General features: G+C 29.0%; 1 protein-coding gene across 9 annotated transcripts in view; it reads left to right on the top strand.

Moving 5' to 3' along the window:
* Positions 1-16151, top strand: part of LOC143225558 (eukaryotic initiation factor 4A-II-like) — a 57176-nt gene extending 41025 nt beyond the window's left edge. For 7 of the 9 annotated variants that reach the window (XM_076455229.1, XM_076455235.1, XM_076455234.1 and 4 more), the window contains 4 exons: positions 2069-2212; positions 8421-8558; positions 9975-10144; positions 15225-16151. In XM_076455229.1, the coding sequence (XP_076311344.1) occupies positions 2069-2212; positions 8421-8558; positions 9975-10144; positions 15225-15369 (597 nt within the window). In that variant the 3' untranslated portion in view covers positions 15370-16151. Of the gene's footprint in view, positions 1-2068; positions 2213-8420; positions 8559-9974; positions 10145-15211 lie in introns of all 9 variants that reach the window. The other 2 variants (XM_076455232.1, XM_076455230.1) reach the window with 1 other exon arrangement.
* The last annotated feature ends 216 nt before the right edge of the window (positions 16152-16367 follow it).

The following is a 16367-nucleotide window of genomic DNA, read 5'->3' as shown; positions in this document are numbered from 1 at the left end:
ATAATAACTAATCAAGGATAAATATTTAAGTGAATTGTAAATATTACTTAATGATCCAAGTCAACATCAAAACTTTAACAAAGAAAATGATAGCAAAATTTTCAATTACACTATGTAACAAAATTTTTACTTGTTCTTGGGCAGAAAGTGTTATTTCCCAGTTGCTTATGCCTAAAATAAATGGAAAAGACCTATTTTTTTCTTCAAATTTTGCTTTTGTGACATGAGAGCATATAAAGAAAACATGATGGGAGACTATATATTTGGGGGCAAATATGTGAAAGTGATCTACATTACAGTTGCAAATCTTAAAAAACTACTCACTTCTAAACATTTTTGTATAACTTTAGTACAAATACATGTAAATTTTGATTCATATGTTGTTTTATTCAGACGTTACGTAAATGAAAATGTACAAATTTGCCCGTTTTTACACAGAAAATAGGTTAATTTCTAAAATTCATTAGCCAGATCACAAAAGTAAAGTTTGAAGGGAATAATGGCCATTTACTGTACTTTTACAATGTAAGCAATTAAGAAATAACACATACTATCCAGGAACAAAATTTGTGGTACAAAGTATTATGCTTCGTCCAAGGTCTTTAGATTTCATATATATCAGTTAAGTAAAACCTTTGCTTTCTGTTGGTTACAAATAAATCGGTAGCAGGTGTTAGATAGAATAAATGATGATTGTTGAAAGCAAAATGCTATATGTGTGTTTGAGAACATCTGCAATTTGATGTATCGTTTATATCTCCACAACATGAAAAGCTTTCCAGCTACAAATCAGTAGTTTAACTGAGGGATATATATATATATAGTATCATTGGGAAATTTCATAAGGCTGTATAGTAGTGTGAAGTTTGGACTGAAGAAGTATCGTGATATAGAAAATGAAGATTGAAAATTTATTTGGATATTTCTTTTTCAAAGTAAGAACATGAAATGTATGTCATATTAAAATTTGAACTAGAAACTACATTTTAATGTGAATTTTATTTTGATAATAAAGTAGTTAAATCAAATTTTGAATGTAACTGTGAAGTGGTTGTGATATGCACTTTGACTCATCTGTGTTGAGAGAGTTAAAAGATGCACTGATTTGATTGAGAATTTTTTTACAAAAAACTTGTCAGTTACTCAAGTTGCTGTACATATAGATGACAAAAATTCTTTGTGATTGTAAGAACTGGGTGATTAGTCAATCAAGTTAATTAACTATGAGCATTGTTTATATTAAGAGATGCCATGAAAATAATAAACTTACCAAAATATTGCCATTGTTATTTTTGTTATTAGTTTTGATTAATTCAGTATTGATTATAACTCCCAAAAATAACATTTGAGAGTGATCAGTTGGTTGAACATAATTGATTAATGAGCCCAATGATTAATCAATTAGTAAATTTCACTGATATCCCAGTTATAATGTTTGGTTTGACTTCTTTGAAGGGTGTGTGTCAGTTAAGGTCTAAAATAGGATTCAAATGTTTCTATTGCTACAAGCAATCACGATCTTGAGATCGTATGATCTGTCATAATAAATAGTTAAAATTAATGTCAGAACTCCAAAGTCATGATTTAACACATGTATAAGGAAAACAAACTCATTTGAAATGGCTGTCTTTAGAATACTGAATTGATATTTGAGGAAATGTGGAAATTCCATTATTTTTGGAAATAATCTACATTTTGAAAGTGTAAGTAATTCATTTAAGGTTGAAAAATATTTGAAGTTTATTTAGCCATGAAATTTGTATGGAAAATGTTGTAAGTCTTAGTGCATATAAATAAAATTACCCCATAAAGAATAAAAGGTTCATAATATTAAAAATATAAACAAACACATCATGAAAATTGCTGAAATGATTGTTTTTTAGGTAACATAATGAAATCTAAATCAGTAACAAACAATATTCATAAATACCATAAATATTATTATATGCTGTGTTAGAATAGAACAAAAAAATGTTTTTTTCTTACATTTTTGAGTAATTTCAAACACCATTAGTGATTTGTGTTTCTAAAGTAAATTAGAAGTAAACTATCATGTTTGTACATATAGGTGATCCTACTTTCTGCCACAATGCCTGCTGATGTACTTGAAGTCACAAAACATTTCATGAGAGAACCAGTCAGAATTCTAGTAAAAAAGGAAGAACTTACTTTGGAAGGTATTAAACAGTTTTATGTAGCAGTGGAGAGAGAGGTGAGTTTGTGTATATGTGTTTGCCATTATTATAATGTTTTGAGATTTTTAAACCTTGTATAGAGGTTTGAGTATATCGTGTTAAAGCAGTTTTTTGAATATGCATACTAGCTAAGCCATGTAACAACTACAGCTAATATAAAGTCATGGTGGAACAGCATTTGCCATTACTAGGTATGATGTTGTTTCATATAAAATTTGATGCCACAGAAAATACATTGCTTTTGAGGAAAGTGTATAGCAGTTCTTTTCTGTTAGCCAAGATGTCATTATATTTAGTGAACCTATAACAGTGGCTTTGATCACCTTTCTCTCATTTGTAAATACTTGTTTACTTTTCTTAAATACATGTTTATAACCAGTCAAAAGCCCTCATTTTGAATTACATAATCCTGTCATTCTTCCTAAGTTATTTATGTATGTAAAGCTGTTATTACTATTTCAGAGTTTGAAAAGTGATGTTAAAAGCAAAATGCCAAATAGAAATGAGATTGCTTAAAACCAAATACAATTTAGTTATGAGGCTTAATAAACTACAATGAAATGTTGTTTGTATTTATGCAGTAATTTATAATTTTTTTTTACTATTTCAAAATGCATATGTAAAAACCTACAAAAATCATTTTTTCATGGGAAATTGAATGAGGCTTAGTAAGTATGATGCAAGAGTACAAGAAAATTTTATAACATTGCAAGTGCTAGAGATTACTTTTTACATTTTTTTATTTACTGATTTGTGTTTTAAAAAAATAACTGAAATTTAAGAATTTATTTGTTAAATAGGAATACTACCTACACACATCTAAAATAACTGAAATATGATTGTATTTTGCAAAATACTGGTATGGTATTATTAAGACTAAGAAAAGTAACATTTTGTGCTTCCGAAGGACAAGTTTTGTGCTGTTCAGTGTGGTAAGGTGAGCTGCATGTGCATAGTTTTATTTACAACTTGTGTGGTGGGATTACTTCTGAAACACAGTTCAAAAGTCAATAAAACAGTAAATTAATAAATATAAATAGAATTTTAAGTTATTTAGAATAAACATTTATGTTTCTTGTCACAGTATGCAGTCATTCTAGAATGAAAAAAAAAGAGTAATTTTGATTTATTTCCTAATTTTTTATGATGGTTATGAGTCAGTCAAATCAATCAATCCCATACAGTTAAGGTAGATAAAAATAACAGATATGATTTAAAGTTTTCTGAACAAACAAGTTTGATAGTTATTTAGTATATTATAGAGATTATTCAAATGAAATTTAACAATTTTAAGATGAATAAAAGTATTTTCAATCTTAAAATCAAAATGTTAGATAGTCGTCAACATTCTGAAAGGAAAAATTCATGAGCATATCTTGAAATAAAAAATCTTAATGATTAATTTAAGAAACCTGATGTTTATTGAAACCTTGTAATGTTTATTGATAATCTGTGAAATTTTGAGAAGATACCTTTGCGTTATAGTACAACTATTCTCTTAGCTACTTTGGTGGCTACATAATGAGTGCAGTGTAGTTATTTGTTGTCAGAAGTTAAGTAAATATACCTAATGTGAGATTTAAAAAAATGACTGCAGAAATTTAAAGTGAATTAATATGAAAAAGAGAATTGCACTGACATGTTCCATGTCACAGCTGTGTGAATTACTTCTATAGTTGCAGATACAAGAGGGTGCTCCATCCTAGAGAAGACGTTATAAAGCTAAGCTCTTGAAGATTTTTCAGTATTATTTAATTTTAATGTCATCATTTAGAAATTTGGGATAAATAACAAAATAATAGCTAGGTTTGAGAAAATTGGTAAATAAAAGTAGAGCTTAGTGGTGTAACCTGTTTGACAAGGTTAGATTAGACGTAGCTATAATTCATCTTATTGGTAAATCATATGTTTCATGAAACAAGTACAATTTAAAGATTAGCTGATTGCCTCATTATGTGTCAAGGTTAAATTTTGTTACTTGACTTTACATCCATTAGTTTAATTTTTGTTTATACTTATAGGTAGGTTATAGGTTATAAATCAGGCTAAATACACTGTATTATTATATAAATATCAACTAAAGTTAATTGTCATTTCTGTATAATTGAAGGTAAACTTAATCCATTTAATGTGAAAGTAAAGTAATGGTAAAATACTATAATATCTTTGATTCTCAAACATTAGGTGTAATAGTGTTGTCAGTAGGCTACTAGCATTTAGTGATAAGTATTTATTCCTGGGCTTTATTACAGTGGTTAAGACTAATGTATGAGTTAAGCATACACAGTGTTAGGTGTGATGTGTTCAATGAATCGGTGTTAATTGGGAACTCTTGATTTTTATGTAATTTCATGGAAGCTACCAGTGAAGATGCACAGTTTGTTTGTAGAGTTGCAATTTGCAGGATATTCATTACAGGATATAGATAATTGAAAACTGTGAGACATGGCAGCAGGATTTTTAGAGGAAATTAATCTTTTACAGACAAGGGATACGTCAGCTAACAGTGAATTTCAGAAAGTTAAAAATGTTCCTATCAGGGCTAAAAATAGTGGATTTAATTATGATGAACATTTTATAATGAGCGACAGATTTCAGCCTCTGGTTTGGACAGATGAGAAATTATTGGAGGGAAGATGAAGAAGAGTTGTAACCATTTTGTGGTTGTTACAATTATCATGCTATTACTTTTAAATTATTAAGAGTATGTCCACTAAAGTTTGTAGCTTATCAGTAAACATTACAAATCTTTCATATTCAAAATATCAGATTTTGTTATTGAATCTTAATGTTTGTTAAATATGTTTCTCTCATGCCTTGCCTGTTCAATACAAAGTAATTTTCATTTTAAGATTAAAATTTTTTTTATGTATTAGAAAAATTTTAAATTTCACATGTGAAATCTTTATGATGTCCAGGTAGTTTTTCAAACATTTCTTAAGAAAAACTTGTATTTAATGTTATTTTCATTAATGAATCTGTATGGGCTTAGTCAGTTTGACTGATCTCATAACCATCCTATAAAATTACGAAATGGGTATTAATTATGCTTTTTTTTGTTTAAAATAACTACAACTTATAAAAGCAGTAACATAATTATGTGTATTAAAAGCTTAAATTTCATAATGTTATAAATTTATATAGATTTTATTAATTTTATTCTTTTGACCTTTCAGCCTTGCATGGATAACAGTATAGAAGTTATAATGATGCTGCTTGTGTGCACTGATATTACCATATCCAATAATATAAAACTGACCTTTAGTTCTTATAAAGTGACCTATCTTGGCTCTTTTTAATGGACTAGTATTTGGTAAAATACAGTCATATTTCAATTATTATTTGCCCCACGCTAGTACAGCGGTATGTCTCCGGATTTACAACGCTAAAATCAGGGGTTCGATTCCCCTCGGTGGCTGAGCAGATAGCCCTTTGTGGCTTTGCTATACGAAAAACACACACACACACACAATTATTATTTATAAATTGTATACGTATATAGATTATCAATATTTACAACCAAGTAGTGAAACTTATTTTTCTTAAACCATAGAACAATAAATAAAGAAATGAAGCAAACAATTGTCTTTTTTAGTTACAACTTTTGTACTTGGTTGCTTCTTATTGTAGCTTACTAAGCATTAAGAAATTTTGCACATGGAGGCTTTGAAATGAAATAATTTTTTTAATGTGTTTAGATTTTTATATGTACGTTTGAATAACTGTAAAATCATAAATTACTTTGTATATACAATAGAATTCCATTATAATTTATCAAGTTTAATTATTAAGCTGTTTTTGTATCTTAATAAAATACTAAATCTCAAACAGGCTAAAGATACAACTTACCAGCATGAAGGTTTGTCTCAAAAGAAAGAGGGGAGGGTGCTATTATCTTTCAGAATGGCTGAGAAAATCATTAAGGTTATTCTGAGCTATTCACATATCATGTATGGAAGTAAATGTATATAAGAGCCTGTTTCCAAAAAAATGGAATAAGGTGAATGGGTTTATTGTGTTTGATTCAATAAATAGGGTTAACTCAGCAAGTAGAAAAGATATATTTTTATTTTATATTTTAACTTGTCAATGTTGGTAAGTTGAGTTCCTAATTCATACAAAACTATACTCTTTATACTTTGACATCACAAACATTTATTGTGAACCAGTGCTCCATTCAGCATACCACATGATACACAAAACTCAATGTGTAAGAGAGTTTATTATTTTTTACTTATAAATTAAGAAATTAACTGATACATAATATTAAAGTTTGAGTTATAATCTACAATTTGGTTCCAAACTTAGTGACACATTCATAAAATAGTAGTTTTATAAAATTTTGAAAGCTAGTCAACAAATGTGATGACATGGCCATTGAACCCTGACCTGTTGCAAAAGGGTTAACAATTATAATTAATTCATTAGGAAAGTGACAGTAAGTTTATATTGTCACTAAACTGTGCATATCAAGATTTACTAGGATCATGAACTTTGCAGAATCTCATAAATATCTGCATTAGTGAGAGAGAATTACAAGGTATATATTATAATAACACTTTGTAAATCTTGGTTATTAAGTTATGAAGAGTGAAACAAATGATAGTTTATTAAGCATGAAAAAAGAGGCATATGAATCTGACAGTTGTTGGATTGCTACATTATTCATTAGAAATGAAACTGGGTTGACAAATCATGTCGTATTTTATTCAATCAGAGACTAGCTATTAAAGAACAGCAACATCTCTGTGATAATTTTTATATTCCTGAATGTCACAGTGGTTGAATTTCACTTTGTTCCTGCTTTATAAATTATGAAAATGAAAACCAAATGAATTCTGACATGAATGGTCAAGTGTGGGAATATTTTTAACTATTTTAAATTAATACTATTAAAGAATATTGTTTTGTAATTTCACCATATTCATGTTCAGCAGGTCAGCATAGTCAAGCATTTATAAAACTGTTTGGCTGTAGATGAAAAATACTGAGTTTAAGGCCAGTAACTGTTATTTGTTCCCTATAAAGCAGCTTAAGAGCACCTATAAATGTTATATAGTTTTAAGAAGTGTATGAATAAACTGTTTGAAGTTTTTGTTGTAAGAAATTGATAAACTAGTAGAAACTTGATAAATGTACAATAGTCTAAACATGAAAGGGTTAGTGTAACTCAAGAAGATTCAGAACAAAGATTTTAGTTTAAGATTTTTTAAAAAACATTTGGCATCATAAGCAAAGGTTTATGCAGTGTAACAGCATTTCATTTGATATTTTGCAACATTACTGGCCCGGCATGGCCAGGTGGGTTAAGGCATTCAACTTGTAATCTGAGGGTTGCAGGTTTGAATTTCTATCCCTCTAAACATGGTCACCCTTTTTCTGTGCAGGTGTTATAATTTGACGGTTAATTCCACTATTCATTGGTAAAAGAGGTAGCCCAAGATTTGGCAGTGGGAGGTGATGACTAGCTGTCTTCCCTCTAGTCTTACACTGCTAAATTATGGACGGCTAGCATGATAGCTCTCGAGTAGCTTTGTGCGAAATTCAAAAAACAAAAACAAAACAAACAACATTACTTTTTACTATGGACTGTGATTCATTTGCTATAATTGTATTAAATCAGGCATGTATTAATCAATTAATAAGCTCATCTATTAATCAGTTAGCAAATACCAGTAATTGCTTAGCTCTGAACTAAAGGCAACTTATTTTAAACTCTCTTGAGTTTCAAGGGTTTGTAAAATACAAAATGAAAATCTTAGATGCATAGTTGTATGAAATTGAACAAAATTCACTCATAAATTTCAAGTAACTTATTAGTTTTTAGTAGTCTTAGTTTAAGTGGTTTTTAATCATAATATCAAAAGTAGAAAATATACAGGGTGTTAGGAAAGTCACTGTGCACTTGTATATTTATTAACAGACATGTTTCAATATAGAATACAGGAGGTAAATACGAATGACAACTATAAACAATGCTGAAAGTGACCCTTGTAGGCATCAATACAGGCTTGGATCCTTCTTATTTTGTTTCTAAACATTGCTGTTAGTTGCTGGCTTGAAATAGACTGAATGAATGCTGTTATCACTGCTTTCAAAACCGCACAGTGACTTTTCGAACACCCTGTATTTCTATTTTCCTAACTTTTTGTTTGTTCTTACTTTACAGTTTTCTTTAAAGTTACCACAGTTGTACTAGGTATTTATTGCTTTTACTTTTTTTAGGAGTGGAAGCTTGACACATTGTCTGACTTGTATGAAACTTTAACTATAACACAGGCTGTAATTTTCTGCAACACCAGACGGAAGGTAGATTGGTTAACAGAAAAAATGCATCAGCGTGACTTCACTGTATCGGCTATGGTAAAGTTTGTGACAGTCCTGCTTTTGTATGTTATGTTTAGTGCAGTGAAATTTAAATAGCTTTTATTAATATCCCTCATGCCTTGCATGAAGAGACTGAAAATTTTATCAGCAAATTAAAAAGAGAAATAAAAATTAATTTGTTATTAAAAGTGTGTAATTGTTGTTATATGCTAATTTTTCATTTTTAAAAAGACATTTTATTTAACAGATTTTAAGTTTAGTAATACTGATTTTTATATGATTTTCAAAACTGCTAACAGAAAAACATTGTTCAGTGCTATCATTAACTGAAATTTATGTCTGGCCACAGAAATTATTAAGAACTGATCAGACATTAGTTTATTATTAAGTACTTTGCTAATTGTAAATTTAATCTTGTGTGAAATCCAATATGTGTCTATAATCATGATTTTCAGTCAGTTTTGAATTTATGTGCTAAGCTACCAATGCCATATAATCTTCATAAGTGAAAAAGTTACAAGTTTGATAATTTTTTATGGTATGTTTGATGGTTTTTGTATTTTGTAAGATTGTGGAAATTTACAATCACAAACAGTATTTTAAATAGAATGGCTGTTTTCTATTTAAATCACTAATAGCTTGAAAACCACCAACTGTTACATATAACAAAGAAAACAAGTTTATCATAATTTACTTCCCTTATATGTAAATTTTTGTGAAATAGTTATGCGTAGTGCTAAAAAATTTAATATTTCTTTGCTAAGATCTATCCTTGTCAAAGAAAATAGTCATTTATTAAATAAACATGATCTTGCAAACAGAACTGGAGATATTTTGGGGCATGAATAAAAGAACATAAAAACTGCATAATGCTGATGAAACTATAAAATTTCACCATCACAGAACATGTAATGTTAAAGGGGGAAACAAAGTAGACTGAAACAATTTCAGTTTTCTAGATTCAGATAAATTGTGACAAGCAAGAAAAATAATCATTCTACATAACATGTTGAAACCCTTCCTAGAAATTAGCAGATTGTGACTACTGTTGGTCAACGCTCCCAAGATCCATTAGTCGTAGGCCCAACCAAGCAAAACTTGACATATAAGATGGAAGACTTTTGACATATTGTTCAAGCTACTTGTGCTACACTAAAAAGTATTTAGTCTTCCAAGGTTTTCTCTGCAATTGTTACTCAGAACTAAGTAGTAGTTATTCACCATCACCATTTTGTTTTTCCTCATGAATACTGTGCCTAAACCATATACAATATATTAATTTTTAGAACAAACATTTAAGTTTTATAGGTGAACTGATGAAGATAATTTTTGTAGATGAAATAATGTACAATCAGCAAATAAAAATGTTGACTCAGATAAACTGGAATATTCGTATTATTCGTAATCTGGAATCCCATGCTGTTTTGTTGATTTTTTTCCCCTTCATGACAGCATGGTGACATGGACCAAAAAGAGCGAGATGTAATTATGCGTGAGTTCCGATCTGGATCAAGTAGAGTGTTGATTACAACAGATTTATTAGCTAGAGGAATTGATGTTCAACAGGTATCACTAGTAATAAATTATGATCTTCCTACAAATAGAGAAAATTACATTCACAGGTAGGTATGTTATTTTTTCTAACAATTTAATAGCCACAATTGAAATGAAACTATATGTTCATGCATAAGTAATTATTGTTTTGATTCGTAATGAATTCCATTATGGTTATACAACAATATGGGCAAAGCATGACCTAGTAATAAACTTGCCAAACTGTAAATCTGATGGTCTGCATAGGGTTTCCATGAAATTGTGCTTTGCACAAATGTCTGCACTTTGAGATAATGTATATAAGAGTGATTGTTAAATCTCACCATTTGGTTAGAGTAACCTCAGAGTTGATAGTAGTTGTTAACTAGATGTCATGTCTCTAGTCTTATTAGTTTAAAAAGTAGGAAGTGGTACCGCAAGTAATGTGAAGTAATTTTGTTATGAATATTCAAAACAAACTATTGTTTATTGTAATTGCATTTCAGTTACAAGGTATTGACTATTACTCAACAGGTGAGTGTTTCAGTCAGTATGATGCATTCCCACAAATCAACTGTAAATATTTGATTTAAAAAATGTAATAATGTTTCCACAATTTTTTACTCAAATTTATTGTAAAATTGATTTTTTTAGTTTTATATATTATTTATTTAGTTTATTATATTATTGAAAATGTTCATACTTTCATTTCTTTCATGTATCTAGGTGTTTAAACATAGTGCTTCTGGATTATTTAAAACATTTTTAACACTTGAGCATATATTTATTTCTCTAATTTTAGTTTGAGCATTTTAACTCTTTCATGATGGGTCAGTGATTAAAAGGCCATGTCATTTTGTTTGTTGACTTGCATTCAAAATTTTATTGATGTACTATTTTTGGATTTATATCAATAAGTTTGGTATCAAACTGTTAAATATAATTCAGATTATTCATATTATACATTATTTAGATTCTTAATTTAAAATTAAATGTTAAATGAACACACCTTAATACTTTTTGTGAGCTGTGTGGTATGATGAATGCAGCATCAGATAAAATTAGATGTTTGTTGTGTCAAAATGCTAAATGTATAGTTTTGTACAAATTAGAAACTCAGGTCACCAATATTGACAAGCTAGAATATAAAATAAGGACTCCATATCTTTTAATTTTGCTGAGATATAGCTTATGTACTTAATCAAACATAGTGGCCCTGTTCACCTCTTTCCAATATTTAGAATTGGTCCCTTACATACACGTACTTCAATATATGATGTGAATAACCAATTGACAGCTTAGAATGTCTTCCTAGTGGTTTACTCAGCTGTTTTAATATGTGAAAATAGTACCATATTCCTTTGAACCAAGATTTCAAGAAAGTAGGTTGTCTTTATTCTGCTCAAAATTTCAAATTTTTTAAAATCCAAATACATCTTAGTAACTAAGCTTAAAAATTATAGTGGAATTCTGTGGTGTCAGTGTAGATATTTATTGTTTTGGTTGGTTATTCAACTATACATATATATAAAAGTAAAAAAAAATTTGTTTGATATACTTCACGTGAAATTTTTAAAAGCTTAGTAACCTAGTTCGAACAGCAGTGAAGTTCAGAGGTCATAATGTGAATAAATAATTGTTTGCTTTACTTCTTGATTTAGTTTTCTATATTTTAAGAAACATGTGTTTAATAACTTATTTCTACATAGTAATAATGTATATACATATGTATAATAATTGAAATGTGACTGTATATTACAAAATACTTGTCAGCTAAAACTCAGCCAAGGCAGGGTCACTTTGTGAAGAATAAAGGTCAGTTCTGTATCATTGGATACAGTAACATGAGTGTGCATGCATTGCATCAAAGCAAATTTTGTTAGCCAGGCATGACTGGAAGGTCAGTATAATAAAAAATAATAAATATAAAGCATTATGAGACTTAAGCTATTTAGACTAAACACATACATTTTTATGTTATAATTTGTAGTCATTCTAGCATGAAAAAAAAGCATAATTTATATTTATTTCTTTTTTTTTTTGTTATGATGGTTATAAGATCAAATTGACAGGTCTTACATAGTTTGGATAGAGGAAATGACAGATAAAACATAAAACCTTACTGTAAACGTATTTGAAATATATTTATAATGTTTGAGAGATTACAAAAATAATAAAAAAAACTTGTAATCTTTACAGAAAGCTACTAAATGTTGTGAAGATTCACATACTGTATCAAAAGCTATAGTATAAATACTTAATGTGTCTATGAACTTATGTATATTATATGGAGCTCATTGCAAAAGGGTTAATTATTTTATGTCTTGCTTGTCCATCTCTTATTTTATTGGATTAACCACATTTATTGCACTGTTCAGGGGTTCTTCAGAAGTTGGATTAGCTATCGGTTTTGAAATGGGATACAATATAATGTTTTGAAGTTTTTAGAGGTTTGAGATTTTTTTCTATAATTTCTTATTATATTCATTTTGGATAATTTTTTGTGTTATGTCCATATGAAAGCTACAATAATAAATTTATGTAGCAACAGATTGAGTTTAGGATGTTGATTGAAGTGGATCATAATAATTATCCTCCCCCCTAGTTCTTATTTATAATGTTAAGTTTATTATACTCAACTAACAATCCAAAACAAGAAATTTCTTCTTTGAAAGCTGATTATAAGTATGTAAACTGAACTCGATTAAAAACAGTTTTACCAAAATATCACATTATTGTGCCAACAAAGGTAATGATATTACCATGTTGAAAAGTGAAGTCATTGTTTGCCAGCAAATGTTTGTCAGTCATAATGTGTTTGTATGATTTACAGTTATTAGTTAATTGCTTCAGTCGGAAAATAAAGTATCAAAAAGAAGTCTGTTGATGAAAATCAAATGAATGAAACCTGATTTATATTTTAAATACAGTTTTCTGATCAGTAACAAAAAATACAGTTTGTTGTTAAAAAAAAAGTGTTTACTGTTTTCCCAAAATAAACAAAACTTTAAACATTTCATAACCTCGTAATGATAAAAATACTAAATTAAAGCATATGTTTTTTTATGCAAAAACAAGACACCATTTAGTAAATTTAAACCAAGTTTCAAGATATTAGGTTTAGTATTTTCGCTGTATGGAGAAAATTAAATATCAGTGATACCCATCCAGCCTGGAAGAGATTAATTGCTATATCCCATTTTGGCCAGTTAGACAGATTTAGATAAAACCACTAGCAGAAAATTTAAGCTAAAAATAATACAAGAAGACATGAGCTAATAACAAAATAATGTATGTTGGAAAAAATTTCAAAAAGTTACATAATGTAATGTTAAAATTACTTTCTGTGGACTGTTTTATACTGTAAAATTACTTTTAGCATGTTGTTGATAAAAATTACCAAAATAAGTAAAAGAGGGAAATATGTGTTCATGTAACATCTGTTGGGACATGAGGAAAGGAAGAAGAATGAAATGCTAAGTAGAAATATACAGATACTGGAAAAATGTTTCTGTTTGTGAACTAACTGAAGTGGAGAGGTGAAATTATAATGGATGGGTTGTAGAATATGAACAAGATCAGACTAATGAAATAAGCAGCTATCACTGAACAACAATGATTATATCGCAAAGGTTGAGGGGAAAAAAATTAGCCAAGGAGAACATTATTGGTAAAGGTCAAACTAAACATATGCAATACTGACATGTAACGAGTACAAGTAAAACTATTTGTTCTTGTTAAAGTAGATGTAAGATGTATTACGTAGTTATAGTTTTTATTACATGTTCTTCAATAAACTACCTTTACCTCTCTCTTAAATCTTCCTCTAAAATATGTCTATAATTAGTTCTAGCTGTAAACATAAGGTTAAGACACTTTTGTAGTTCCTGTTGTGATTGTAAATCTTCAAGTAAAAGCATCTCCCAGTAGTTACTTATTTAGATGTTTAACAGGTAATAAATTTTTAGAAATTAATCATTCTGTCATTCACATTTCAAAATTTGATGCAATGTAAAGAACAAAAATGAGATGTACTTTATGTTACTGTTGAGTAGTTCTTAGCATAGCTGAAATGCTCAATAATCACTTTTCTTGGTGGATGGTATAAGTAGCTTACAGCTTTGGTTCTGAGCGAAAACAAAAGGGCAACACAACCTTTTTAAAGTCCACGAGATAATATAATTTAAATATATGAATTAACTTAAACTTTTTCCAAACACTGGGGATGGATACTGTTGTTTGTAATGTATAGTGTGGGAATAATTTTAAGATTTTTTGTGTGTGTTGAGGATAAACAACATTTCATTCATTATACAAAAAAGTATGTTAGATAATGAAATAAACTTAATATTAGTTACAGCTCATGTTTTCCCACTATTAAGACTTAAATAATTTATTGATCTTCCAGATATGCTGAGATTATAAATAGGGTTTTTCAAGTATGTTTAACCATATTTTATTGTGTATTATATACACATTAAAATTAAGAATTGGTGCAGTACCTGTAAAGTATTTGATATTTTACACTAAAAAGTACATCTCATCAACATACATACAAAGCATTTAGAGTATTGTCTTTTTCTTTGTTGTTTGAAGTATTCTGTGTTGATATTTTGGTTGAATATTATAAAACCTTAATTAACCAATATATGTGTGGGTGTATTTTTTTCTGGGCTAACAGACCATGAGCTTGTCAGTGAATTTAAAAAAAAAACATATACTGTATGTCACTTAAGTGAAGGCATAATTGGGTGGTATTGAAGTATATTTTTGTGTTTTGAAATACTGAACTGTTACATACTGTCTCCCATTTTGGTGTGAGTATCTGTCAATTTGATACTAATCGGTAGTTCTTTATTGGCACTATTTATACACAATGATTCTCAATACATTTACTGTTTATGGTCATGACTACATTTTCTTTTCACACAACACTTGTTTTTGGTCTTTTATTTCTCTAAAGTTTGAAGAACAGATTTTTTTAACAGGCTGTTGATCTAGTGTAATTGATATATTAACATTGATACTGGAATCTTCAGGTTTTTCAGAAAGGAGTTCAAAATTACCATTCTTTGTGTGTGAGAAATGTACAGCTATGGTAATTTTTTTATGAAAAGTAGTTATTGCTATTGCTGAAGGTTTTTTATCTTCCTAAGTTTTTTGTTGCAGAATTGGACGTGGTGGTCGTTTTGGCAGAAAGGGGGTATCCATAAACTTTGTTACAGAAGAAGATAAACGCACCTTGCATGATATTGAACAGTTCTACAATACTCAAGTAGAAGAAATGCCTATGAATGTTGCAGATTTGATTTAAGCTTGTCAGCTTTACTGTTACTTGGTGCTGACAGCTTTTGGATTAGTCAGGTCACAGCAGTGTTGGGTATTTGTCCTGAGAAGTTGAGCCAAGCCAGCAAGTGTAGAGAATGTGGTGCTTTCTACTTTCTTTCTAATATTGTCAAACTTAATAACACTAACATATCCCAAACCCCCAAGGGGCATTATGTTCAACTCAGATACATCCATGACTTTAGTATCTTTTCTCTAAGTGTAATAAAACTGATTTAAAAATATATCTGATATGTTCTTCATTTTTAGCAGCTGTTGTTGGGGGACATGTCAGATCATTTGTTATGAATTCATTTGTATTTATTATTTGTGAATATGTGAAACAGATTACATCCATAATGTTTAGATTTAATCTGTTGCTGAATGTAACGATACTTACTGGTGATCTTTTATTCATCAGCTTGTAAAAAAAACTAATAGAAATTTAATAAATTTGGACAAAATTATGGAAATACCTCTCCTAATTATACATGTTGTCATTTGTTCAAAATGCATTTGAGATTTTATTACTTGGCACTTATTTTTTTCAAACAAATTGTTATCTTTTATTAAAATTTTGATGTAAATCAATTACTGTTGTTGAACATTTGGTTATTGTATTAGATTGTCTCTTTCTGATTTGCATTATGCACTGATAAGTTAAATATCATGGGTAATTTCAGTAATGTGCAACTTTCACTTTTAAGAAATTTTGAAATGTTTTCATTCTACCTGTTAAATATATTATTTGATGATAAAAAATAATATCCACATTTCTCAGAAGTCCTGTTATTTTCTGCAATTCAAATGAGTATGTAATACACCTGTAACATTTGAAACCAGATACCTAAGTTAAGGCACTTGTGTGGCAAACCCAGGGACCATGCTCCAAATTCTACTTGGGTAAAAGAAAAGCTTTACATCTTATTACACCAGTGTTTTTCTTTCAGAAGGACAAATTTGTAAACAGCATTGTAGGAGCCTGGA

The sequence above is a fragment of the Tachypleus tridentatus genome, chromosome 9 (genome assembly GCF_004210375.1).
Source record: "Tachypleus tridentatus isolate NWPU-2018 chromosome 9, ASM421037v1, whole genome shotgun sequence".
Lineage (NCBI taxonomy): Eukaryota > Metazoa > Arthropoda > Merostomata > Xiphosura > Limulidae > Tachypleus > Tachypleus tridentatus.
The sequence above is the reverse complement of the archived record's forward strand: the minus strand, read 5'-3'. Positions and strand labels throughout refer to the sequence as shown.